General features: G+C 39.8%; 2 protein-coding genes across 5 annotated transcripts; both read right to left on the reverse strand.

Moving 5' to 3' along the window:
* Window positions 1–129: 129 nt before the first annotated feature.
* Window positions 130–2856, reverse strand: acta1b (actin alpha 1, skeletal muscle b). 4 transcript variants are annotated; one of them, XM_063477373.1, is made up of 7 exons: window positions 2728–2856; window positions 2091–2217; window positions 1893–1979; window positions 1371–1532; window positions 745–936; window positions 435–616; window positions 130–273 (listed from the first exon to the last, which is right to left on the reverse strand). In XM_063477373.1, exons 1-7 carry the CDS (start codon window positions 2854–2856, stop codon window positions 130–132), a joined length of 1023 nt encoding a protein of 340 aa, XP_063333443.1. The 4 variants fall into 4 exon arrangements, with proteins under 4 accessions (XP_063333443.1, XP_063333442.1, XP_063333441.1 ...); XM_063477372.1 differs by lacking the exon at window positions 2091–2217 and having other exon boundaries at window positions 1893–2088; XM_063477371.1 differs by having other exon boundaries at window positions 1893–2217.
* An 8677-nt stretch (window positions 2857–11533) lies between these two features.
* Window positions 11534–27066, reverse strand: abcb10 (ATP-binding cassette, sub-family B (MDR/TAP), member 10). The gene is made up of 14 exons (XM_063477376.1): window positions 26179–27066; window positions 23028–23234; window positions 22740–22942; window positions 19397–19531; window positions 17974–18120; window positions 17169–17304; window positions 16942–17037; window positions 15153–15362; window positions 14987–15066; window positions 14263–14443; window positions 13358–13401; window positions 13098–13132; window positions 12866–12924; window positions 11534–12767 (listed from the first exon to the last, which is right to left on the reverse strand). Exons 1-14 carry the CDS (start codon window positions 26558–26560, stop codon window positions 12526–12528), a joined length of 2157 nt encoding a protein of 718 aa, XP_063333446.1. The 5' UTR covers window positions 26561–27066; the 3' UTR covers window positions 11534–12525.
* Between the last annotated feature and the right edge of the window lie 462 nt (window positions 27067–27528).

The raw sequence follows: 27528 nt of genomic DNA on the forward strand, positions 1-27528 counted from the left end.
ACAGACAGTCCATCGACAGCAGAGTGTTGTTGTGCCGCAGAGGTCGATCCTCCTCCTTGCTTGATCTCCAGACGGCTCGTGGTAAAAATGATTGAGATGATGGAGAAGCTGGAGAAAAACATGGAGGATTTAGAAGCACTTCCTGTGGACAATGCTGGGGCCGGCCTCGTCGTATTCCTGCTTGGAGATCCACATCTGCTGGAAGGTGGACAGGGAAGCCAGGATGGAGCCACCGATCCAGACGGAGTACTTCCTCTCGGGAGGAGCAATGATCTGGAGGAGGAAAGAGCGGATTAGTAAAGTGCCGGTTTCTATAAGTGAACAAGTGTTCAGTGAAATCGGGTGCGTATTTGCCAATTTATGCGTAAAATATTTCAATCTTCTTGTAAACTCTGAAGCTTTTGCTTCTCTGATTTGAGTTCAATTTCAAGTACCTTGATCTTCATGGTGCTGGGAGCCAGGGCAGTGATCTCCTTCTGCATACGGTCAGCAATACCAGGGTACATGGTGGTACCGCCGGAGAGCACATTGTTGGCGTACAGATCCTTACGGATGTCAATATCGCACTTCATGATGCTGTTGTAGGCAGTCTCATGAATACCAGCAGACTCCATACCTGTTCAGATGAGATGAAAAAGTGTTAAGAAATGAGTACCCGGTATGTACCAGTAGCCTCCATAAGTCTATTTGGTGGCAAAAACTTTTTTTTTCTTTTTTTTTTAAAGAACTGATTCTTTGAAGTACCGATGAAGGAAGGCTGGAAGAGGGTCTCGGGGCAACGGAACCTCTCGTTACCAATGGTGATGACCTGACCGTCGGGAAGCTCGTAGCTCTTCTCCAGGGAGGAGGAGGAGGCAGCGGTGGCCATCTCGTTCTCGAAGTCCAGAGCCACATAGCACAGCTTCTCCTTGATGTCACGCACGATCTCACGCTCGGCTGTGGAGTTATAAGTTGATAAGTTATTATTCAGAGTGCCAAAAGCGTGAAGCGTGAAATACTAATGTGCGTAATAACACGGATTTAATGGGCTAAACTACACAAATTCTTCGCTGTTGTGAACATGTACACATCTTAGTTTCACTCTATTTAAAACAATATCTTTACTTTTAGGTATCAATATGCTCGCATGTGTGCATTAATAGGCCTCACAAAGTGTGACAATTATTTGCTGCGCCTTTTTATCTGTATGGGTAAATCTTTGATCAAAGCATGTCATAGCAAATTATCCCAAACACTGCTAATACAATTGAACGGTAACTGACAATTTAGACTCGTCTTCGCCCAGATAATGTCTTGCTAGAAAATGTTAGTTTCCTTCTTTCTTTTTCCTCTTTCTTTCAGGCCGTGTTGATTATTGTTCAATTGCTCACCAGTGGTCACGAAGGAGTAGCCACGCTCAGTCAGGATCTTCATCAGGTAGTCGGTCAGATCGCGACCAGCCAGGTCCAGACGCATGATGGCGTGGGGCAGGGCGTAACCCTCATAGACTGGGACGTTGTGGGTCACACCATCACCAGCATCCAGCACAATACCTATAGAGAGCCACGGAGAAAATTTAGTAAAGTCCGAGCGACAAAAAAGGAAAAAAAAAAACGGTTAAAAAATACGTTTTGTGCGTAAAATTATGGGTAAAGTGGGTGCTTGGGGATGAATTTACGAGATAAAGTCAAATAAACCTACATGAACAGTTCCAGAAAGGCTGGTCGAGTGTGCGTAAAAGTTGTGCGTAAAAGCGTTTTGTTGTGAAATTGCTCCCTCAATAGTTATTGTCATTTATGTTAGATCGATTGACTATGTCAGTAACATATTATTAAGTAATAAGGTAAACTAGCTATATGTGTTTTATGTGTTTAGTAAGCTATGTTTGTTTATTTGTTTTATGTCAGTCTTACCAGTGGTACGGCCGGAAGCGTACAGGGACAGCACAGCCTGGATGGCCACATACATGGCAGGGACGTTGAAGGTCTCAAACATGATCTGGGTCATCTTCTCCCTGTTGGCCTTGGGGTTCAGTGGGGCCTCAGTGAGCAGGGTGGGGTGCTCCTCGGGGGCCACTCTCAGCTCGTTGTAGAAGGTGTGGTGCCAGATCTTCTCCATATCGTCCCAGTTGGTGATGATGCCGTGCTCAATGGGGTACTTCAGAGTCAGGATACCCCTCTTGCTCTGGGCCTCGTCACCGACGTAGGAGTCCTTCTGACCCATACCGACCATGACACCCTGAAGGGAGGAGAGAGGGGAAGATAAAAGGAAGGTTAGCCGGGGACGTCAACTGATCCATACAGATGTGCGACCTTTCCTGGACAGATTAAAGTCTTCGGACAGACATAGTGACCATTGCGTAAATGTGCCACATATCAGCGCTAGTCACAGAGACAGACAGAGCAGTTGTGAAGTTGGCACTTCATCTGTTACTAATTTAAAGGCTGCTCCAGGTAAAAGAAGCCAAAAAATATTGTGACTGCGCTGATATCAGCTGCGCAAGCAGCTGAACTTTTACAATAACTTTTAGCAATAAATGTTAAATGTTTTAACAATCCAAAATGTTAATTTATTGTTTTTGTTTATTGCATTTTGATTTTAATTTATTTTTTGGAAGGTTAATTGTATTTCTTGATATTGAACGGTGTGATGGGTGAGGTGTGACAATTAGTGAGTGTGAAATAATGACTGCTGCCAATTAGTCCAGGCTGTTATCGAGTCTATCGGTTAATTTTCTTCGCTGTTTACCTGGTGGCGGGGACGGCCGACGATAGAGGGGAACACGGCCCTGGGGGCATCGTCTCCGGCGAAGCCAGCCTTCACCAGGCCGGAGCCGTTGTCGCACACAAGGGCGGTAGTCTCCTCGTCGTCACACATGTTGGCTTCTGTAAGAGAGGAGAGGAAGACAAAATATTTGAGTTTAAATCACATCAAATCCATAATGTATGTGACAGAAATGAATTACACAGTAAGGCGTTGATTAACTGTATCATTATTTTGTATTCTTATCCTACGTGTGGCTAAAAAGACTAAAAATAATTTCACGGAGCATGAACCTGTTCAAGTCCACTGCTTGCGCTATATAAATCTATGGTGCATTAACAAGCCATTACGCGTGATGAGTATCCTTTGTAAACGTCAATTAAATCTTATTAAAAGTAACTGATATTATTTTAAAAATTTCTCTTTAAATTTGGCCAGACTTGTCTAAGATTTACTTCTTTTTTTTTAATCTTAGAAGAAATCAAGGCTCTAAAATAAGCTAAAGTTGAACCAAAATCCCTAGTATTCCCATTGTCTCACCAATCCTCCCTCAGGTAAATTTCTCTCGTTTTTAAATTGACATAAAGTAGAACAGCTTAAGATCAGACCAGAAACTCAGTCCAAATGTTTTATCTACCTATCTATCAATTTATCAATTATTTAGTCCATTTAATTACAGATCTGATAGTTTAGGCTTCTCCTGTCAAGCACAGTGTTTGTGTTCTGCCTCCTCAACTGTAAACAGTTCTTCTTCCTTCAGGTCTCTCCTATGGTCTAGCTATCCTCCAGCAGTCGTGTTGCCCCAAATCAGCCTCAAGTCCTATGCCTCCTGTCCCCGGTGGTCCTTCCTAATTTTTGCCCCTAAGTAATTGCAGTGGCTCCCCGGTTAAGGCTTAGTCTAGTATCCCAGCCTGGATGAGTGGCTTCAGGAGTGTAAGGTCCTAGCAGGGTCTTACCTTAGGGGTGTGTCTGCGGCTCGGAGAGAACGACCCAACCAGTGCTGCTGCTGAACCAGCTACAGTCCTTACTGCTGCCTGTCCACCTTTTATACTGAACGTCCACCATTCACAAACCTCAGCACTGGCCCCCATCCCGGCCCTCTGCCATATTAGGATACTGACAAGCCGAGGCCGGGGAGTGGGTGGAGGTGGGGTGCCGACGTGAAGGCAAGGAGGGCACTCCATCAATCGGATTTCAGGAGGGGATCACAAGTGACGCTGCGCGCCCCCGACGTGGAGAGAGCGCGCGCCATATATGGAACTGTCGCTTTGACCTCCCATCAAGGCTCGCGGTCCCACCTCGAGGGCCGTATAAGGGCCATGTGGACCACTGGGGGGTGTTTCTAGGGGAGACGCCAATTGCTACCAAGCAGGGTTATAGATTTGTTGCTAGTAGGCCTCATCCAGCCTTAAAATGGGAATATGCTTCCCTCATCTGAACAGATTTAGGCCACGGTGAGGGCCAGGGCTTGAAGCAGTGACTGACAGATCAACCAGGAAGAGAGCTGTACAGGGCCAATTAATAATTCAATTAATACAGGTTTATTAAAGGTCAACGGACAAAAGCTGAAGTTGGAAATTCTGTATATAACAGCTAAATATGTACTGCATTATTTCAGCCATCATATGTCAGAATTAACGCTTTATTTCTAATTAATCACATTAATTAGAGTAGAATTAACTTACAGTGTTGCTATAAAAGTGTACTTTTTATTTATTGATTGCTAGTTTAAATATACTCTTTTTAAAAAACAACACTAAATACTAAACATATTGATCAATGTACAGAGAACCAATCAGAATTAGGAGATTTGCGCCCCTCCTTCTCAGTTATAACTGCATCCACAAATGTATTAAAATGCATTAAATCGTGTATCAAGACGTGCAATGAATTAAACTCAAAATCCGACATCCTGCAGCCCACGTGGCTTCAAATTCACGGAGCTCTAAGTTCGAAGTAGCCAGCAGCTGAAACCTTATCTGAAGGGGCTACTCTGCTCTGTCAGTGAAGCAGTTGGATTAATTATAACTCTAATGGAGGAGGGGAGCTGGTGCGTGTGTGACAAATGGAGAGTGTGTGCGTGCGTGTGTGTGTGTGTGTGTACATGCATGTTAGTGTGTATTACTGACGGATACACCGAAAGGAATGAAAGAGGAGGTGCCAAGGTGGTTATAATAACTCCATAGGAGGAGTGAGAGAGGATTAGATTAGAGTAGAAACAAAAAAACAAAAAAACAAAACAAAAACAGAGATGGATCTAAAGCAGGAGAGAAGAGAACCATATTTATGGTGAACTGATCAATCAGACAGAAAAAAAATCACAATGGGTCTGGCAACTCCTGCAATTCCTACCTGAAAGCAGCATACGCAGAAAGCAGGACAGCATTAACATGACTAATTATTCATTCATTTATTTTTTTAAAAATATTCAGATCTTAGATCAAGGATTTCTTTGTAGATTATTTGTGTTGACTGTGGCTGTTCATACACGTCTAATTGCAAATATTTTGAAATATATCATGAAGGGTAATTAATCAATAATGGACATATTAACTGATAAAAAGAGGTTGCTCTATATTTTACTTATCGAGCTGGGTTTCAATGGGAAGAGAGAAATATTAACACATAGTCCTACATAACCTGGACTGTCATTACAGCTCCTAACTATGGCCTGCAAGAGGTTGGAGGTAATGAATTGATTGCCTGTGTAAACAGAGGACTTAATCAGGTAATTTTTAATTGCATTCAGTGATTCAGTGGTTCCTTCCTGAACTTAAAATGAATTTCCGCAGCACCTGTGCTCACTGATATGTCAATGAAAATAGGAAAAGAGGAGGTAGGCTGACAAAATCTTGGATGCCTTGGTGGATGAGAGCAAATGGGCAGGGCCTCCTTGGGTACAGGCCGAAAGTAGAGAGAATGCGGATTAGGGAATGTGTTTGCGTGTGGGAGGTGGGGGGGCTGAAGGGGTGGAGGAGCTGCAGAGCAAGGTTGAGCTACTTTTATGCACTTGTTGTGAACCATTTTGGATCCGGGGGCCAGTGAAACACCTAAAATGTAAAGGGACTGGCAGTTGTTGGGGAGCGCGAGAGGTAGACGCGCAAGAGGAGGTCAGAGGGGCCGAGGGGGAGGAGATTAGAGAGAGCAAGCCTGGAGCATAGGGGGAGGAGGAAGATGGAGGTGAAAGGGCGTGTGCAGCAGGTGGCAGAAAAGATGAGTGCAGTTGGTCGGAAGATGTGTGACCGAGGCAGCTGAAGAGAGACAGACTTTGGAAAGGGTAGAATATTTTGGGGGGTTTGTGTGTTTTGAAAATTAGATGTAGTTTGGTGACAGAGAGCATTTTGGACACTTTTTAGACGTGAATAGGCTGAGGGAAAAGGGTATTTTCTTTGTAAAAGCTCCCTCAGTCTCTGTGGCTGCCTACCTGCAACTTTTCTAGTGAGGCGTTCTTCAGCTGAAAGTTTCAGGACTATCATGGGAGCACAGAGGGCGAGAGTGTCAGGGAACGTGTAAGAATAGCACAAGCTCAGGCATTCAGTAGCTGGAACCAATACTCTTGCTGTACATGAGCGTGCTACCTTTTAAAGTGTGGCAGCATGCTCGACATGTACAGTAGATCTTTCTTTATTTTAAGAGCGAATAGGCAGGACTTGATGTTGGAGATTTAAATGAACTTGCTGTCCATTTTGCTGCTGTGAGGAGTGGCTGAGGATACTGAGGATGTTGTAAGTGGACAGGTAAAATCGAACACAACCATAAAATATCAGCTCTTTTATCAGCTCTTGTTTCCCTTCATTTTGATTCAATCAGCTCATGGAATCACCCTCCAGTGCTCGGTGTGAGCATAACATGAAGATGGTAAAATGTCACCATGTGGGCAGTGTTATGGAAGATGATGGGTGGTGTGACATGCCAAAGACAGGCGGAGGTTGATGCATGGCTACCTATACGGTGGATTTCTCAAAATTATATTGAGTCTTCTCTGCTTTATGTGACTGGAGAAATTCTCCTGAGATTCCTCCATATGGTGCTTTGGCATGACTGAGTTTCAAAACGTAAATTATTCTGGTTATTTAGTTATATTCCTGTTTTTTTTTTGTTTTTTTTTTAGCAATGTAAGGCTCTGTGTGGTGTTTCCGAGTGACAAATAAAGACTTTGAATGCTGCTGTGTAAGGTCAAGAAGGGTCAGGACCTCTTTTCTTGGCGTTCCTCAAATAGCTCAGTGTAGTCACATGGGGATCTGTGAGGGGAGCTGCAGGACACGGAGCTGGAGTTGGAGACCTGGTCTGGTCTGGTGCAGGGGAGAACCCAACGTCTATAGTCTTAAGCTGAATGCCAATTGAAGCAGCAAGACATCTCACTAAGACATCAAAGTCTTGAGGAATATGTCAGAAATATTCCAAGATCAGATATTTAGACTTTAGATTAGATAGTCTTTTTTACAGCATTATTTGTTCACTAAGGTCAAGAATTAATAAAACTATTCATCAAATGATTGTTTTATTCCAGATGTTTTCAGTGTGGTTCAGTCTTGTGTGTATGTGCTATAAAACCTCTCATTTACAAAGCAGAACTGACAAATTTCAAATTTTAAATCCAAGCCAGTGCAGACTTGATTCATCTTGATAGACTTTTAAGCTGCCCCCCAGGTGTAACAAACGTTTTACAAGGATAAATATATCGACTGCATCCCTTCAATGCCACGACCTGTCTGTGTGCCAGCGGATGGGACAACGGTCTATTTGCAGCAAAGCTCACAGCACTGTCATCACAACCTACCAGCAGCTGAATACACATTAGTCATATCACAACCATGAGGTTTCAGTCTGGTACGAAGGACTGAACCAGAAACCTGAAGTGAGAGCCTCACAGCAGGAAGGTAGCTCAGTGTATGAAGCAACAGTGCCACCTAGTGAGAGTCATAAACACTGCACAGGCACGCACTGAAATGCAGTTAGGTCAATGAACATGAGGAGAATTACTGCCGTTTTGCACAAAGTAGTTGGACAACTGAGTTTTTTCATGACAAATTTAGCTGATAAAACATCTGGATTTTTTCCCCAAGCGTTAACAATATAGAGACTGTTCACCTGAACTCTCAATATGAAGTGAAGGGATGTCAATGCAAATGAAGGAGCTCATCATTAACCAAAATAAACCTATCAGAGAGACTTTAGCAGTGGTCACTGATCAGATCAGTGATTTGACCACTGTTAAAGTCTGATCTGATACATTCTTATAAAGAATAAATGCACTTCTCAGCTCAGCAACACCAAAAGCCCGGAGAAGCACCTATAGTGGGCAACTACAGAATTCTTTCCCTGGTTAAGAAACTGTTTAACAACATCCACCCAAGGAGGTCATACAGTGGGCAAAAATAGGATGGTCAGATTCTATTTTTCTAGAAAACATCTAAAATAGATAATAAAAAAATCTCTGGGCAAATGAAACCAAGATTAACTTGTACCAGAATTATGGTAGGAGAGGAAGCAAACTACATTATCTGTTAAATACAGTGAAGCCAGTGCTGTAGCCAAAAAAAAAAAAAAAAACAGAATAAATAAAATCAAGGATTTTATAAGATGTAATTTTTAATCATTTATGTTAATTTAAAAAGGGACAATGCATATTAATTAACATGAGTCCACAAACGGGCTGTAATGCCCCCTATCTACACACACACACACACACACACACACACACACACACACACACACACACACACACACACACACACACACACACACACACACACACACAATATACTCCCCAGATACACACACTACCTAATTTAACCATCCCCTTCTGTGCAAGGACTGCTGCTATCTACCTGAATGAGTGTGACTTGAGTTTGTTTTAGAATTTAGATTTTATGTTATTTATCCCTATCTATTGTTGCAATTTATCACTATCTTTTCACTGCTCTTTTTTAAAAACGTATTCTTTTTAAACTGTATTGTTTATTGCACTGTAGAGGCTGGTGAGAAACAGTATTTTGTTTCAGCCTGGGTAACACCATACGAAATGACAATAAGCTTGTTGAGTCTTGACTCTTGAATTCATCATGTAAATATGCCACATTTAGCCACACAGGCTCATTTTCATCTGCAGTCACTGGCAGTCTGATGGCACATTAAATGAATCAGCAAAACCAGACATACAGAGAGATGTGAGCCTAAAAAAAATCATATTAAAGATCAAATATTAAAATCACTTTTATAAACTCACAAAAACAAAAACACATTAGAATCAATACAATTCATGACATGTTTGATAATCCTATAACCACTGTTTTATGGATTTAGATGATAAGTAAAGAATGTTGTGTTCCTTATTTCCATTGATATTATATTGCAAGTTAGTGCAATACTTTTATTAAACTCACTGAATAAAAGCTGAAAATGTAACCGTCCAGATACTTATGGTCCTAACTGTAAGACAGGTGAACAAATGTGGTGTAATGACAGAGAATGGCAGAGCAGCTGGGACTGCTTGATTCATCATCACATGGTTTTTGCTGGAACTGTAGAGGAAAGTCAATTGAAGAGTAGGAGTGTAACAGCTTCTTTGTAAACTGTTTAAACAAGTTTAAATACTAGTGTGATGACCCTGCTCACTCAACTCTCTTGGTTTGTGTCGGAGGTGGGCAACCTGTGTGAGGCAGGGCTTAAGAGGAAGCACACCTGTCACCACGTGGCTGATTTTTTAAAATATGTTCCCTCTCTCCTCTGCAGCAGCTAAGCATGTGGTTTTGTTTAGGTTTGTTTCTGGGAGCCAAAGAGGACTTTTTTTTAATAGATTTAGTTACTGCACATTTCTATTCAGTTTGTTTTCATTAAATAGTTCATTTAACAGAACTAAATAATTTTAGTTCTGTTAAACTCCTTTATCTGTGTGTTCTCCCAATTTTGTCTGAACTTTCAGGTTTCAGGATTTTCTTCTGTGAAACCAGCTCTCAGTTTGGATTCGGGAGACAGACAGCCTCTCCACTTTTAAGATCAGGGTTAAAACCTTCCTTTTTAACAGAGGTTATAGTTAGGACTGTATCAAGTGATCCTGAACCCCCCTTAGTTACACTACCATAGGGCTGGGCTGCTGGGGGCTTCCCATGGGGCGCTGTTTCTTCTTCACTCATCTGTTTATAAACCATACTTTAATCATTAGTTATTATCACTCTCAGGCTCTCATTCACAGCACGTCTTTTGTCCTGTCTTCCCCCCTGCCCCCCGCCCCATCACACACAGACCAACTTATGAATATTTCACTTTATTTATCTTTACATAGAAGTATGACAATTTATTAACTGCAGAAAAAACATTAGAAATCCACCATGTGTCCTTTCAGCCATATTTGTATCTTGTTATATACAAGTTAGAAAAAGAAACTGAGTTGCGTGAGCACATAGATTTACTATCAGCTTTTAATGACATTCAGCATTTACTTTAGTGTGGATTGAATTTAATCTTCATCTTCTTCGGTTTGGCAAAAAGAGATTCAAGGCATTTTTTTTCAAGTATACTTAGCTCTAAAATGTGGACTAACATGTCACAGTGACATGAAACTCCAATGTGATTCGAGTAAAAATTATTTTCTTCTAAAGTGAAAAATAAAGATAAAGAAGAAAAGTGTCCACAATAAACCATCTTGTGATGAATATACTTAATATAAAGAACACACCGATAAAATCCTGCTGACTTACAGTCTACACGCTGCAATGAATAAAAATAATAACATCTCCAAAAACAACACAAACACAAAGTGACACACAAGATAAGTCACTGCAGATCAATGCTGGATTCAGTTTTATGAAAAATAAAAAATAAAAAATTACTGTTGCAGTATTTGAACCATTACTCACTGATCCAAATGGTTAATTAGTTCATAATTAATATGAAATATTAATGTCTGTGTGTAAGTTATAACATTATAATCTGCAAGTCCTTCATGTTGCCTGTTTTCACTCTCTCAGTAAAATACAAAAGGAGTTTAGTCCTTGGTGCAGACTTGTAATCAGTAATGTTCCCAGCTACTCGTTACAAAGGTTAACTGGGCTCTAAAGCTACAAATAAAAAGGAGCTGTTTCTGATAGAGAAGCAGGGAATTTGGCCTCAGGACATTTAAATGTCTGGGTTAAAAGTTAAAATATATACTCTCAAACAGAATCTCAGTGAGACGTGAAGAGGGCATTTATGAACCTAATATTTATGCAGGAGTGTAATCACTTCTGAGTCTGTGTCTCTATGCAACTTATAAGATTCAGCACTGTGGCTACATGTAGGTGGTTACATGTTTATAGAGAATTTAAAGCCAGCCAAGTGCACATCCAGTAAATAACCCTACTTTTATTTAGTTCCTTGCACCTTATCGCCTTTATCTACTATCAGCTTCCTGTTTGAGTTTTGAAGCTATTATTTTGAAGGGACGACTTCCTGTAAAAACTGTTGTCGGCGCAGTTTGGCGGTAATCGGTGGAGTTTGAAGGGGAATGGTATAACGGAGCCCATGGAGATTTATTTTGTCATTAGCAGCCCCCTTGATAGAGGCACAAGGTATGTTAATGACCTGGATAAGCACATGTTTAGATGTTTTGTGTGACAGAGGCTACATTTGTTAAATTTTATGTAGAAGCTTACTTTATGTTGTAAATGTTTAAGTTTGTAAGAGTTTGGATTTTCAACTTAAACGCTGTTTTTGTTTACATCCTCAACTCTTACGGTGAGATTGAGGGTTTATTGCCATTAAACCTGAAAACTTCATCAGCAAAGTGTCATCCTTCATTTTTTTTGGGGGGGGGGGGGGGGGGGTCGCTACATGTTTAAAGGTGCAATGCCGTTTTCTGCTTTTTCAAATTAAAAGGTTACAATCTCATCTGCACTGGGTAACTCTCTGAAGACGATATAAGACGATGAAAATGTGGATTTCAGACAGTGAAATAGACATTTTGATGATACGCAGACCCACACAGACACGATTGACTTGACTCCAGTGTCCTTCCTCCTTGAGAGCAGCAGATCTCCAAACATAAAAGTGTCTGCTCAGCAGCCTCAGTCAGCTTTACCCTGCATCTGAACTCATTTTTATTACATTTGACAAACAAAGACAGTAGAGTTCAGCAGTTTCAAGGCTGTCAGTTAAATCCTGAAAACAAAGAGCTACAGTGTAACTGAACGTAATAAATGTCTTAGAGAACCAGTCCCACCATAAATATGATTCACAGGGACTCTTTTTGAGATAAATATTTTAACATATGTAGCACCTTAGCTGTTATTTTTAGGCCAGAACTGATATTTCTCATGACAAATGTGCATACATTAATGTAAATGTGTTAAAATAGTGTTCAGTCCTGTAGACTCTAATGTGACAGTTTTAACAATGTGACAGCTTCAAGTCTTTATATAAAAAAGAAAATCAGCAGTAGTGACACAAAAACAAATATGCATTTAGCTAGACTGTTTTGGAAGAAGAGGATCAGACGCAGTCTCACATTTAAATTCTTCAAATTCCTCTTGAACATCTGAATGATAGAAAACAGGATTTGAGCTTTTCCCCTAAAACTGGTTTTAAGTCACAGCTGGCAGTAAGTCATCTGTGTGAGGAGTGCTAACTTTTAATCACACTTTCTGTTTCCAGGGTAAACAGAGTTATCGACTCTTCATGTTCAGCAATAAGACAGAAAAGTAAAGTCTAAGCCCTAAAGAAAAACCTCTCTTTTGTTTATTTATTTTTAGTTTTTTCCAGTGGCTTCCACTCACTGGAGTTCAAAGGTTATCACAGCCACCGATCTCACCTCCTGATTTCTCTGTCATTCACGTATCTGTGCTCCCTGTCCTGTGAGATAAGTTCTTGCTGCTGCTCTTCCTGCAGAAACGCCTGTTTCTCCATCAGCTTCCTGAACAGTCCCTCCCTGTTTCCTAGCAGCTCAGTGGGCTGACCACACTCAGCTATGCGCTGTTGGTCCAGCACAGCAACAGTGTTGGCGTTCTTAATCGTAGAAAGACGGTGAGCGATGATCACGACTGTCCTCCCTGTTGAAAGGACGAGAACAGCACAAAGGTAAAATTAAAATACAAGTTTGGTTACGCTTGTGATGCAACATGAAAGGTAGAGAAAGCAAAGCGGGTACCTTCCATCAGACGCTCCAAAGCCTCCTGGACAAGGGACTCATTCTCAGCATCCAGCGCACTACAGAAAGAGGATTGTTTAGATATTTTTAAAAACAAATTAATGTCAGACGTAGATTATTTTATCTTGCATTTATGCTCAAATTAGTGAATAATGAAAACTGGATTAACATTGTCAAAAATATTATGAGGTCTATTATGAGAACTAATTCTGTAATTATGTCTCCATCTTACCTGGTAGCCTCATCCAAAAGCAGGATCTTTGGATTCTGTTGAAAGAAAATTATTTAAAGACACCAATTCTGGTTATAAAGTAAAAGCCTGGTAATTTTAAACCTCATTCAGTGAATATACTGATTAGATACAGAGACACTGTTTTGGATGACATTTAATATTAGAGTGGCTGGTTAGTAGATAAGAAAAGTGACAAATGTTCTCATAAAAGTTGTGAGCACACTCATGTTCAAGCAGGAAAACAAACATCGTGTATTTACCTTGATCAGAGCTCTGGCTATGGCTATTCTCTGCTTCTGACCACCTGAAAACCACCAACACACACAAGTTAACATGCCCTTTATCTATGTGGACACGGTTATGTTAATAAACAGCAGCTTAAAAGAGATTTAAAGAAAAGAAAATCCAATAAAATGAAACTGGAGTCTAGAACAGAGAGCATATCTTCTGAACAGAGGAAAGAAAACTAACAAAAAAAAAAAAAGATTTCCACTATTAGACAAAAAGCCGTCTCACACACACAGTAAATACAAGCACTTCAGAGTCACAAGCTAAACCTTTGGGTGAAAATTAGCAAGATGTTTTGAACAGTAAGTAGTGGTGTATTTTAAAAGAAGAAGATGACTTTTTGGGGCTTTGCTTGATTCTCAAAATAAATTTTTACATATTATAGAGTTTCAATACATGATTAGAATTATGATAGTATGTTTCCCCAATAATTACATAAAACATAAAACCCTGTTTAAAAAAGGGATCTATAATGCCCTTTTCCAGCTACACATTTTTCCTGGGACTCAATTGGAGTAGCTTTGTATGACTCACAGTTCTAAATAATTCTTATTTCTGAGAATTAGTGCAGCTCCTCAGTTCATCCACTGTCTAAACCAAACTGTTTTAGCTCATTTCCCTTTAAATCAACTTTCTTCTAATTGGCTGCACCTCACAAATAAAGTATTGAGATGACCATGTCAGGACATCCCCTCTCAGACAGAACATGTGTAATAAAAGACAGCTGAGATGGGCTTCCGCCTCCCCTGCAATCCCGAATTGAATAAACTGTTAACAAAATGGACAGATAACATAATAGATCCCATTTAACTCTTACAAATTATGCCTTCTGTAGTACCGGCTCATAAACTGATAAATAGTTGCTTTGGTTCCTCACCTGACAGCAGCACTCCTTTCTCCCCCACCACAGTGTCAAAGCCTTTAGGAAACGTCTGGATGAAGTCATAGGCGTTGGCTATTTTGGCTGCTCTGTAGATATCCTCTGTGGTTACAGCGTCTGGATCCATCGCTCCATATGCAATATTCTCTCTGATAGAGCAGGAAAAGAGCACTGGCTCCTGCAAGAGGCGAAACATAAAGGAGTGAGTCATGCAGAGTAATATATTAAGTGTTGTGTCTGCTGTATTTACCATGTGCTGTGGGGGATACATCTGTTGCACAGTGCCTTGAAAAAGTAGGAGTAAAGGTACTTTTTTAAAAACACATTTATACATTAATTGAACTTTTACACATTTTGTCACGTTACAAATACAAACCTAAATGTTTTATTGGGATATTATGTCATAGAGCAACACAAAGTAGCACATACACTCATACACCTAATTAATAAATAGAACCTGTGTTCTGTGTGCCCCCCTGGGTATTGGCCTAGAGGGGCTGAATGCATGCCACAATTTTCTGACTTTTATATTAAAAATATTTTGAACATCCTTTCTTCCATCATTCCTTCCAATTATGCACTACTTTGAGCTTTCCCACATTTTGTGAAGTTACAACCACAAACTTGAATGTATTTTATTGAGATTTTATAGACCAACACAAAGGGTATCAACTATTTTTTCAAGGCACTATGTAAAACAAGTTAACCATCAAACTATTACCTGGCTAACAGTTCCAATGTGACCTCTGAGCCAGTAGGGATTTAAATCCCTGATGTTGTGACCGTCTATGGTGATCTTACCTGAAGAAGGGTTGTAATTCTTAGTAGAAAAACAACAACCATTTGAAATGCATTTGCATCATTGTGGGTGACAAGCTCGCTCTCACCAGCATCGGGGTCATACAGCCTGAGGAGAAGGGAAACCATGGATGATTTCCCTGATCCACTGGTCCCCACTACAGCCATGATGCTACCAGCAGGAACCGAAAGATTCAGGTTCTGGAAAATGGGGGCTCCTTTACGTGTCGGGTAGGCAAAAGAGACATCACAGAACTCGAGCTGGCCTTTCAGCTGGTCTGGAGGAATGATTTGGCCTTCTGTGAAGAAACAGAGGGAGACAAACACAGAATTTAATATATTAAACTAGTCAAGTGAGATTCACTAATAACTCATTTAAAATTAAAATAAAGCTACTAGGTTGAGTTTCAACACTAATCTTAAAATCTAAATTTGATATTTAATGTTTTAACAGAGAAGCCAAAAATGGGGATAAATCAAAGGATATTTAAAACTTTTTATGGACTCGTGTTTTACGACTAAAGTCTTCAATTTATTCATACAGTCTATCAATATTTCAAAGTCTGTCGATTATAGTCACAATAAAATCTCTGAAAGTTTATATACAGGACAAAACATGCTTTTACACAGTAATAAGGGATAGAAATCGAGAACTGGTACTTGCAGAGAACCAGTTCCGCAGTAGTTCAATTTCTTGGAATTGTTAGTCTGCTTGCCTATCATTCATGCTTATCGGTTCCACTTGCACTCGTGCTACCATCAGCTGATTTCAGTTTGTGTGCTGGAGGAGGGAAAATAGTGGTGCAGTCTACAGTGTGAATATACAGATTACTTTTATTTTTATTGGACAAAACGACAAGAGGGCGATGGTAAAGGTGAAACTGCATCTATGCCAGAAATAGCTGCATTATGCTGTGTGATGGACTGAGTTGAAAAAGCAGGAGTAATAATAACTACTTTTGTGAGTAATGACAGAAACACTGATCACACCAAAGAGGGGAAATATCTCCAAACATGCACAAACATTTGACCACACAGCATGCAGTTAATTTGTACAAATGCAATGTTTTTGATATCCTGCTAATTAATGGTGGTGACTCTCAAAGAGGAGCCAATGTGAACCCAATTAGAATCCAAGAGAACTGAATTGATAAGTGATATCAATAATGAAACTGGAATGGCTAACTTCTCAACAGTTCCCATCCCTAACAGTGATGCAATACTATACTCACCTCTGCAACTACTTTTTATAAGAAATAGTTTAAGCTTCAGGGTGATTTTGGTTCCTATGGTTTGTTCTGGTCTAAATGACTCGGAAAACCTGTTTTAAGTTATTGTTTGAACACATACCAGTATCTGCCATCATTTAGTAATTGTGTGTGTCTGCGTGTGTGTGTGTGTGTGTGTGTGTGTATATATATCAAATTTGAATTTACACTATCGCATAACATGAAAACAGGGACATGTACATGCATGGTTTTGAAAAGCATTGTTGAAGAGCATATTGAATTTCATGGTTTTATGAATTTTGTAGATTAATTTGTGCAGCCTTTTGTAGTGGTGGCACTCAGCCCTCTCACACACACAGTTTTTTTTGACTTCATCATGGATCAATCCATGCATGGGTGTGATTAGCAGTCACACTACATACATACTATGCCTGGACTCACTTCTCTCAGGGCACATTACACTTCCATTACTGCAAGTATACCCTACTAATGACAGGTGTACATTAGAAAGAGAACAATTTGGGCAAGTATGGACACTTGTTGGTCTTTACTTTCTGTAGGAGTTAAGTGTTCATTGAAGTAAGGTTAAAATTAGACTTAGGTTAGGGGTAGGGTGTGTGTGTGTGTGCGCACGCACATGTGTACTGACCATTCAGAGGAAACTCAGGCTTTCTGTCCAGCAGCTCCCAGAGCCTGGCCCCGGCTCCAAAACCCTTCATCAGCACAGAGTAGAATGAACTCAGACCTGCAAGTAAAACACAAAACCATTGCACAGTTAGCAGTCACACAGAGACACAATGCAAGCGCTGATGTAAATTTTCAGGTAAGGAAATTAATAAGCAGGATCATGTATGCGTATGAATATGTGCACCTTACCTGCGATACTGATGCCCACCCAAAAGGTGTACATGAGGAAGGATGAGAGCTCTCCCACAGTCATGTGCTGACTGGCTGTCAGAAGGCCTCCTTTGTAGAGCACCGACAGGATCATCATGTTACCACTCAGACCAGTCTGAAATACACACGCACACACACACACCAATCACATGTTATCCAATTAACATAACATCTGGGACCACTGCTCCTCAATTACACTGATAATCGTCTATTAGGGAACCAGCACAACAAGCTAAATGTTGAGTTTTCTCACCACCCTGTCTTAACATCTGTTACAAATAGAAAAAGACAATAATGAAACCTAAATCAACATGCTGGCTACATAATGCACATTTAGCTGTCTTGCTAGCTTAATATTTTAAATCCATCAGAGCAACAAGAAATTTTATCATACAGTACATGTTTGTTGTTGACAGTGTATTAGATGGTGCTGACTAAATTCTGTATTACAGTTAGGTCTGTAAGAGGAAGTGGATGATCTAAGCCTCATTTAACCCTCCCTAATGAAAACAGCATATAGATAACCAAGTTTTAAATATATACCTCTTTAAAAGGTTATAAAACTGGACACGCTGTGTTGCATTAAAACCTTCAATGCAACAGAAATTAATTCCTGTATTCTCCGTCCTTGTATGGGGAATCAGGTCACACCCGTGTTAAGAGGCAATGTCTTGTTTATTGCGACAAGCCCAAACTATGGGGGCAAAAAGGAGAAGCTTGTGTGCAACACCTCATTTGCTAACCGATTTCATTTGCATCACTGAAAGGACACAAACCCACTCACCACTCCGAAGAAACCAGCCCGCATCACAGCCTCCTTCTTAGCCAGGTTGAGGACGTGGTCAGTCTTCTGTGTGTATTTGTCGACTTCTAACAGCTCCTTACCGAAAGCTCTGACTGTCCGCATGTTGCTGATTCGCTCCTCTGCCAACTACACATGCGCGCACACACGCACACACACACAGTTTTATTAGGACTTCGCTGATTGAAAATGAAATTATCAACAAACAAATTTACTCTGTCTGCCAATTTTATAAAGTTACCAAAACAAGTGGAATATTTATATAATATGTACACGAAACATAGGGAGAGAGAAACCGTAAATAAGCCAATTTACTGAACGCCACACTTTGTTATACTGAGTCCCTTCAAAGTAGCCCCACACTGAATGACTAAATGAAGTAAGCCATTTTTATTGTGCTTTATTGAACTGTTTTTCTATTTTTCCATCACTTTCTCATCTCATATTTAGCTGGTTACATAGAGTTTTATTGCATTTTGTTGCCTTGCTTGGGTTTTATTGTTATTATTATTATTATTATTCATACATGTTATTTGTACTTCTACTCATATACTACTTATAGGTCCACCACTGGGACCCTGTTTTTTTCACAGACGAGAGCAGGTTCACTGTCAGCACATGTGACAAACATATAAGGGTCTAAAGAAGCCAGGGAGAGCATTATGCTGGCTGTAAAATTGTTCAGCATGAGCAACTTGGTGGTGTATCAGTGATGGTCTCTGTAGGGATATCCATGCACAGACCTCCACAGGTTAGGTAACGGCATTCTGACTAGGAATCAGGATGAAATCCTTGGACCCTGGTGAAGCTGGTGCAGTGAGTCCTGGGTTCCTGCCGGTGCACGACAATGCCCGGCCTCATGAGGCAAGAATATGTAGGAAGTTCCTGGAGGATGAAGGAACTGATACCAATGAATTGCCCCCACGCTCGCCTGACCTAAATCTAATAGAACACCTCAGGGACATTATTTTTTGTGATCTGTCCAATGCCGCCAGGTTGCAGCTCACACTGCCCAGGTGCTTACTGATGCCCTAGTCCAGATCTGGGAGGAGAGTCCCCACGACACCACCTGTCAACTCCTTTGGACCATGCCCCATGCAGCATTGTCAGGTATGCATACAAGCATGTGAGGCCCATACAAACTAAAGAGTACCATTTATAATTGCTGCAATGAAATTTCAGTAAAATGGACTAACTTGACGCATCATTTATTCACTTTGATTTTCAGAGTGTCTTTAAATTTAGCTGTTTGTAGGTTGATAATTTTCATTTCCACAAACATCCTTTCATTCCTGCGTAAGTACTTTTCAACACCAAAAAGCAAAATAATCATTATAAAGAAAAAAGTTCAAGCTTTTTAACCCACATGCTGCTTCACTGCAGCGTCTTCAGTCTGTTTGCGTACCTGTGTGGCTTGTGCGAGTGCATCCTGTGTGTGCTTGGAGATGGAGCGAAGGTATCTGCCATAGATGACAGCAATAATGGCCATAGGTGGAACAATCAGCAACACAAAGCTCGCAAGACTGGGGGAGACGTAGAACTGCAAGAAGAAAGAAAAGACAAGAAAAAACAGGAGTTCATTAAAATAAATGGCAAAAACAAGGAAGGAAAGCAAGTTCATAGCAAATGACTACATACTGTACAGGTGAAATTTCATTTAGATAAATCAAATTTAACTACTTAAAAGGAGGATGTGTAAAGGAAGAAAACACAACTTATATTGTTTACCTTTTCGAAGCTCTGTAAGGTTTTACAGGACAATAAAACACCACCCAAACCTACTAAATAAGGGAAGACTGTGCTTTCTGTGCCTTTGTGCTATTAATATTACTGTATATATTACTGAATTTAAGTACAGTGATCTCTCGCTGTTTCGCGGATTTTTTTTTGTGCAATTTGGATGCGGTTTTTTGTTTTTGTTTTTTTAAACAGCGCATTGTGTTCTGCGTTCTGATTGGCTGTAGACCATTGTCAATCAATCTCGTGCCGTGTCTCCTGTACAGTACAGAATGCGTTCAGCTTGTCAAATTTATCTAAATCTTCTATCGCTAGCAGTGTGACTCTGAAGCGCTGTACTGTATGTTTGGAAGTTTTCTCAAACAAACAGAAAAATGTCGATGAAACGTTTTGCACCGTCAGAGGCAACCGCGGGTGCCTTTGCTTTTATTCTATAATACTGGACTTATTTTTCTACAAAGGTTTGAACTTTGAGAGTGTTTAAACAAGAGAGAAAAATGTGAAAATGTTCATGCCTGTCGGAGAAAAGTGTATAAAGTGTGTAGTGATGGGGTTTAAAGCCATAAAACATCTATAATAATTGTAAAAAATAAAGTTAGCTACTTCGCGGATTTCAATTATCGCGGGTTATTTTTAGAACGTAACTATTGCGATAAACGAGGGACCACTGTAGTGTCAATAGAACTCCTAATAATTATTGTAACAAGGCAGAAAATCTTTTTAGTCTTCTTTTGTTATGAATGAAAGCATTTAGAAAAGTAAGCTCACAGTGACATGTCACAAGATTTAGTCGATTAATAAAGCTATCATGCCAGTAAAGATCCACCCAATATAACACCCGATTACATTCATTTGCTTGAGTGTTTATTACAAGAGGAATTCATTTTACTTCCTTACAAGGGATGAAAAATGTGTGTGGTTTGAAGGTTTGATCAAGGTGTGGCAGTTCTTCACCAAAATAAAACCATTTCCTAGTTTTGGTAAACCAGTTTTACAACAGTGGAAAACTGCAAATAAAGAAGACACTTCCTTGTAGTGAAAGAAAAACAAAACTATCCACGCTCTGCTGGAATACAGCTCAATAACTGAAGCAGCTTTTATGTAAGAGAGAGAGATATTTAAGAGAGGTTTTTAACAGAAACTACATGACATTTCAGGTTTAAGATGAGGTTTTCAACAACTCTTCATTCCTAAAGGCAATACTGATAACAAGAAAACACTTTACCCCTTTGTCCACAGTGGCTACACTTTCAAGACGGATCAAGATGTCACGCACTATACTGAAAAGAAGTATTTGGCCACACCTCTTATTCTGTGAATTCAGGTTTTTCCAGTACCATTGCCACAGATGCATTTAAAAAAATAACCAAACAAAACAAACAACAACAAAAAAAATGGCCTAACCTTGCACGCTACCTTTACAAATATTTGTGAAAGAATGCGTCATTCTAAAGAGCTTGCCAAATTCAAGCGTGGTACTGTAACAGGATGTCACCAGTGCAACAAGTCAGTTTATGAAATTTCTTCTGTCCTAGATACTCCACGATCAACTGCAAGTGGTATTCTTGTTTAGGAACCACAGCACCTCAGTCATTAAGTAGCAGGCCATGTAAAGTTACAGATCAGGGGTCACTGAGTGCTTAAGAGCATAGTTATTGAATCAACAGAGCCTCTCCTCTGCTGATTGAATAACCGCAGAGTTCCAAAGCTCCTCTGGTATTACATGTTTACATGTACAAGTAGTTCCTGTAGCTATATGTGTAGGTGCCAATGCTTTTGTCTAGATAGTATATTTTATTGTCTCCAAGGGGCAATTTAGACATGTGCACAAAGTCACATAATCATACAGCAAACAGTACTAAATTAACAATAAATATGCTGTAAAAAGCCACAAAGTTTAAGGTCCATAACAGCACATCAAGAATATAGATATTTTCTGCCACAAGCAAAAATATGAGAATGAGCTTGTGGCGGCAATAGATTTACCCCAGCAACAAGGAATGCTGTTATCTGATTGGCTGGTAGGTCGCTAAGCCACAGCAGCTATGAACTTGGTAGGGACAAATAAATTGAAACGCTAAAAAAAGGAGGAACAAAGGAAACAAAAAAATGTGTTAAAAATAAATAACTAAATAATTAAATATCAAAACTTTATATCGCTATTTCAAATGAACTTTTGACCCTGATTTAGCTCCATATATAGAAGCAACTTCAACTCCTTAGTCAAGAGGTGGCTAGGAACAGCCAATAGTGACTAGGCTGTTAAAATACTAAACTTATACAAGTGAGGAATGTCATTCAGGTTCACACTGCAATTTCGTGGCACACTTTGGGTGATTAAAGCTCAGTACCAGTAGTAGCTAATCAGATGACTAAAGAGAAAGTAAGAACAGATTCAATAAAACTGAAATAAAACATTCTCATGAGCCAATGAGCTTTTCTACAGACAGCATTCATCTGAACCTCAAAGGTCAACCTGTTATTAAACTATAGTGCCAAGTTATTTATGCTGCTACATATGCTTGAGATGGATGTAGGATTCTTCTTAAAATCCGCAACTCTTTCTTTAGTTCTTTATGCATTGACAACTTGCACCATTCTGTGAAAACCCTATTGTAAGGCCATCACAGTCATCACTATTCAGAAGAGATACCCTGTCTTCTGTGAACCTAATAACATGGCGCATTACATATTGACTTTGGCAGTCACTAGTGTAACACAAATAAAAGAAGAGAAAAACCACAACTTTGCGGTGATCTGGTGGAGGAAGGAAAAAGATTAGATAAAACACTATTACCCTTTTCACTGTGAGCTTCCAGTTAAAGATAATTATTTTTGTGGCCAACAAGACATTGATTCTTATGTATAGATGTTAGACAATAAAAAGTCTAGAATTACTTCTCTGATATGGTGATTTTCCTTTAGTAACTGGCCAAAAGCTCTGTGGCAGATGGCAGAATTTGTTATATGCAGAAAAAAAACTGCATTCAGAATGTTTGAGTGACTCTCACCATCATGCTGACACCGGCAGCTGCCTGGGCAACAGCTCTCAGCCCATCTGACAGGTTGTCTGTGATTGAGCTGCCCACCACGGCTGTATCAGAGGAGAGCCGGTTGATAAGTTCACCAGTCCTATTCCTGTCAAAGAATGCCACTTCCTGTCTGAGGATGGAGGAGAAGAGGGAGGCACGGAGATTACGAATAATCTGTTCACCTGGAGGAAAAAGAAAAAAAAAGCAAACAATGATTTCTGATGCTATCAAGCTGGCCTCTATTTTACAAAAATTAAATTCTCTCACCTGAGGACTCCATGAGGTAGACTCTGGCAGCATTGCATGCTCCACCACACAGAAATGCTCCCGCCAGCATGATACACAGCGATGTAAGCGAGGCCGTCATCGTCTCAGTGTCTGTTGCACTGGTGTAAATGGTGTCAATCACTCTGCCCAGGAAGAAGGGAGCTGACATCGTTACTGCACTGGAGACAGTCAGGAAACTTACACCAGCTGTAGTGGACAAAAGAGAAAGAGAAAGAAAAACATCAGAACTAAAAGAAATCCAGATCTAGAATTTCAAACAAAGTCTCCTAATTTTGAATAGGTTATTCCAGTGACCCCGCAAGAAAATGACACTACTCAGGGTTAAATATCTAACCTGAAATGTACCTTAACAGAACAGAGAGCAGCAGGGGCACTGAGCAATGAAGACTATTTAATTATAATAAAGAAGAATAATAACTTTATTTGTATAGCACTTTTCAAAACACAGGGTTACAAAGTGCTTCCTGATACTGTTGATCTTGCCAGTGAAGAACTCTAAACACTTTTCACAGAAGACATGGGAGGTACAGCAAATTAAGGAGGATTAAGGAGTACTGATGGTGTGAAACAGGAACCTTGAGTTATGTTTATCGTTAATAAAACTAGCAAAATAATAATATTTGTGTTTTTGTGCGATCGCTGATCCAGGGGGAAGAATTGATGACTGGGGCTTTTATTGGTGCCACACTATCTAGAATCAATGAACACATATCAGTAAACCAATTAACTAAGTCAATGATACTTGAAAAATAGGTAGGTCAGACATAAGCAAGGAGTTTATAGAGAAACCAAGAGCAAAAAACAGATCCAGAGTGGGGCCGGTAACATGTTGCACTAAATTAAATGATTTTGCCATGTTAAGAAATTCAGTGGCAGTGCAGTTAGAGGGATTATCAACATGTAAATTAAAGTCACCTATCAAAATAATGTTTTTAAATCAAAATTAACAATAACAGACAAGACTATTTTAGAGAATTCATACAAGAAATTATTGTAGCATTTGGAAGGTTGATAGATTACAATATAAACTGGATATTCACACTTAATTTTGAAGGATAGAAATTGGAAAAAGTTCAAAGAAACAGGATTAAATGGGACACAGTTTAGATGATCCTTATAAACCTCTGCTATTCAACCACCTGAGCACCTCGGGGAATTCAAGAAATTATAATTTGGTGGAAAAAGTTCTACGAGGGAACAACAGTTGCCTGACTTAGGGCAAGTCTCACTGACAAAGAAAATGTCTAATTTTTGAGAGGTGAAAAAATTGTTAAGAATAAATGATTTATTAGATAAAGATCTACTGTTAAATAGGGCCATAATTGCAGGAGAGACAGACTTAAGAGGAAGAGACTTACATCGTATAGTAATTAGATTACCGAGTCTGGATGTGGAACTATGGACAATATCAGATTTCTTCCGTCTCTGCCTTATAATCTCTGGAACTGATAAAGATGAAGTGGCAAAAATGAGGTGACCTGTTGTGACCTACTAGAAAGGAAAATATGGCTGCACAGCCATCCGAGTCCCTCTAAGAGAAATCAGTGAGGAATCACTGGAGGAATCATGGCTTGAAAATGAGCCTAGTATTGAGGCCAGGAAGTAGGTAGAAATTACAAACTGCCTGTATTATGTACTTTCCACTTCACTTGTACTGAGAGCTGTGAAACACGAGGGTTGTGCAAAAAAAAATAAAAGTCAGACAACACCATAAATCAAAAAAAAAAAAAAAAAAACTTCATCAGAAACAGGAAGTACCCTCTTGTTTAATGTAAATGGTCAACTGTGACAAGTAAAAATGTATGATTTTCTTTCCTTCCCCATACTGACCGACTGATGCAAAGAGTTACTAAAGAACATACTCCCTTTGTGAGTGAGGTGTAAGACAACAGAAGAAATGGTTATGCCTGTCTACGCAAGTTTCAACTTTGAAAATTTAACCAGACACTGTACCGCAAAAAGCGGCATGTAAATCCTCCAGGGACTCGGCTTGCTCAGTGGCTTTACCTCGGTGTAGACAAACACATTAAAGTATAACTGAGTATAGAATGTATTTTTACATTTTTTCCCAGTCCTAAAATGGGCATTTGGGTGGTGACTAAGCATGTAATTGTAATCGAGCTGCTTATAGTTAAGACAATGAGTATATATTAACTTGTTAGATGAATACAGAACATATGTTTATGAGTTTTCCTGATATTTTAGACCATCTAGTGAACAAAATTAAATGCCTGATTAAATTAGTCTCCACTGGTTAAAAATATGTTTATTTTCCTTATGTGTACACCTCAGACTTCCATCATGGGTGCCTAATTTTTTTGTATTTAGGTGAAACTCTCATAATGGAGGAAAGTATCCTAGGGAGAAATTTATAGTGTGTCATCACATATTTCTTCTATCAGAAGGAGTCCAATTTCATGATTTACAATACTCTGGGACAAGCACAAGTAGCAAAGCAGAGCAGTGCAGGAGATGATGTGAAGTCAGGTTTTTCCTGCATGTAAAGAAATTTGGCCCTGGCCTACTGACAGGGTTTAACTAAACTGACTGCCTTAACTAAACAACTGTTTTGTCAGTGTGCTTAGTCACACATAAAAGGTCAATTTTGATCCTGCTGTAGTCATCGAGTCAGTATAACTAACGTACTGCATGTGTATAAAGCAGCCATTCCCAAACTCTAAAACTTATTTTGAAATCTAGAAATCCCCCAAAACTTTGATCAAATAAGTCTAAGATGAATTATTAATTTCTTTACTTCTTTCATTGATTCTGATATTTCGTCGATTTGCTTGTAGAGGATGAATCCCCATTTACGGATTTACTTTTGAGAGTTGGTAGCTACCTTTCACTTTCATTATTGCCATTACTGACAAGGATTAGACGAGTTAGGAATATAAAAGAAAACGAATAAGGTACACTCTTCAAGCCTACGGCTGGCCTATTGTTCCCATTTGTTTTAAAAATGTAAATATTTAATGAGAAATGTCAATTAAATTAAAAACTCAAATTATCCTGTATTGATCAGGCTCTGAGAAACTTCATAATAAAAAGGTGAAGCTTTTTGTTATCAGTTAAAATAGAGCATTTTTATTCATGAACCCTTTAACCCCTTCAGGTAAATGTTACACACCTGCCAGTCTCCATCTCTCTGGGTAAGCCAGTCGTATAATCCTTTTAAGATCCCTCAGGGGGACAACAGTGGGGGTCTCGGTCTTCACTGATCCGGCAGGTGTGTTTCCAGAAGATGCTGAAGAGCTAGCAAAGGCAACAGGTGTGTGAGTGAATGCCCGAGAGTATGAACAAAGTACAGGGAGACCCGTGAAGGGGCCGCGCGGCATGTAGTGCCTAGCGGCCCAGAGAGAGAATGCCGGGGTCGGAAGGAGAGAGGACTTGAGCTCGGTGGACTGCCTCGTCCTCCGGAGGGTAGCTGAGAGGGTCGGACGATACATTAGCTTCAACCTGGATAGATGCACTTTGTGTGTGCAGCCTGGCGCGCGTATTAAAAGACACATCGTCCTGGTTCACAGCTATTTACCAGATAATAGATGATAATTGATGATTCTGACAAAAAAATAAAAATAAATCTCTTTGTATTTCTTTCTCCGGACTCAGTCTTTGAGTGTGTCAATGCGTTTCTGGTTCAGTAAGTCCACCAGGAGAAACATTTTTGGACATCCAGCCGGTCTGCCAACACAACGTGTCCTCCCGTACAGCTTGTAACCGCTACATTGTCACTTTTGGACCGTTGCTTTCAATTTTATCTGTTCCTGACAGCCACCTTCTACCCAGTTTATCTCTTATCACCGAATAGCTACCAACACCCCGCCTGTCGCTGTCATCTGCCGCTAAATGTCCGTTTAGCAGGCGGGTGAAGTCAAACACCAGCTGCAGAAGACTGACCAACAGAAAGTCCGCTGTAAAGAGTAAACCTACTTTAACAATGAGGGTGAAAACTATAAACAGGAAAGGTGACCCTGATTTGGCTCCCGTACACACGCTATGCTACCTCCGGCTAACCGGCGACTTCAATGGCTGACGATATAAACTTTCCTAGGCATAACTAAACAATCACAGATCATTTATACATGGGTTTTAAGTAAGGGCGTTTTACAAAACAATAATACACACACTGACATAAGGGCTTCATTTCACAGCACTTATATAAAATAATATCTACATCAAAGGATGCGTAATCTTAACCTCCTGAGAACTGAAGAAAAAAAATCTTTCAGTTTAACTTTTTTGTAGTCACTTCCTGCCACTTTGGAGCTAAAAGAGGCCACTCAAACACATGACATATCAATTAAAAGCCCAGGACGTCCTCTATTTAGTACACGGGGAATTAGTAGGGTAGCTCAAATAAGTGAAAATATACGGACCAAAACAAATGTCCATTACGGAGGACATAAATGAATATGTTGGCTCTCATTTAATAAAAATCCATTTTAACAATATGTCTTATTGGACGTGCATCATAAAG

This window comes from Pelmatolapia mariae, linkage group LG1 (genome assembly GCF_036321145.2).
Source record: "Pelmatolapia mariae isolate MD_Pm_ZW linkage group LG1, Pm_UMD_F_2, whole genome shotgun sequence".
Taxonomy (NCBI): domain Eukaryota; kingdom Metazoa; phylum Chordata; class Actinopteri; order Cichliformes; family Cichlidae; genus Pelmatolapia; species Pelmatolapia mariae.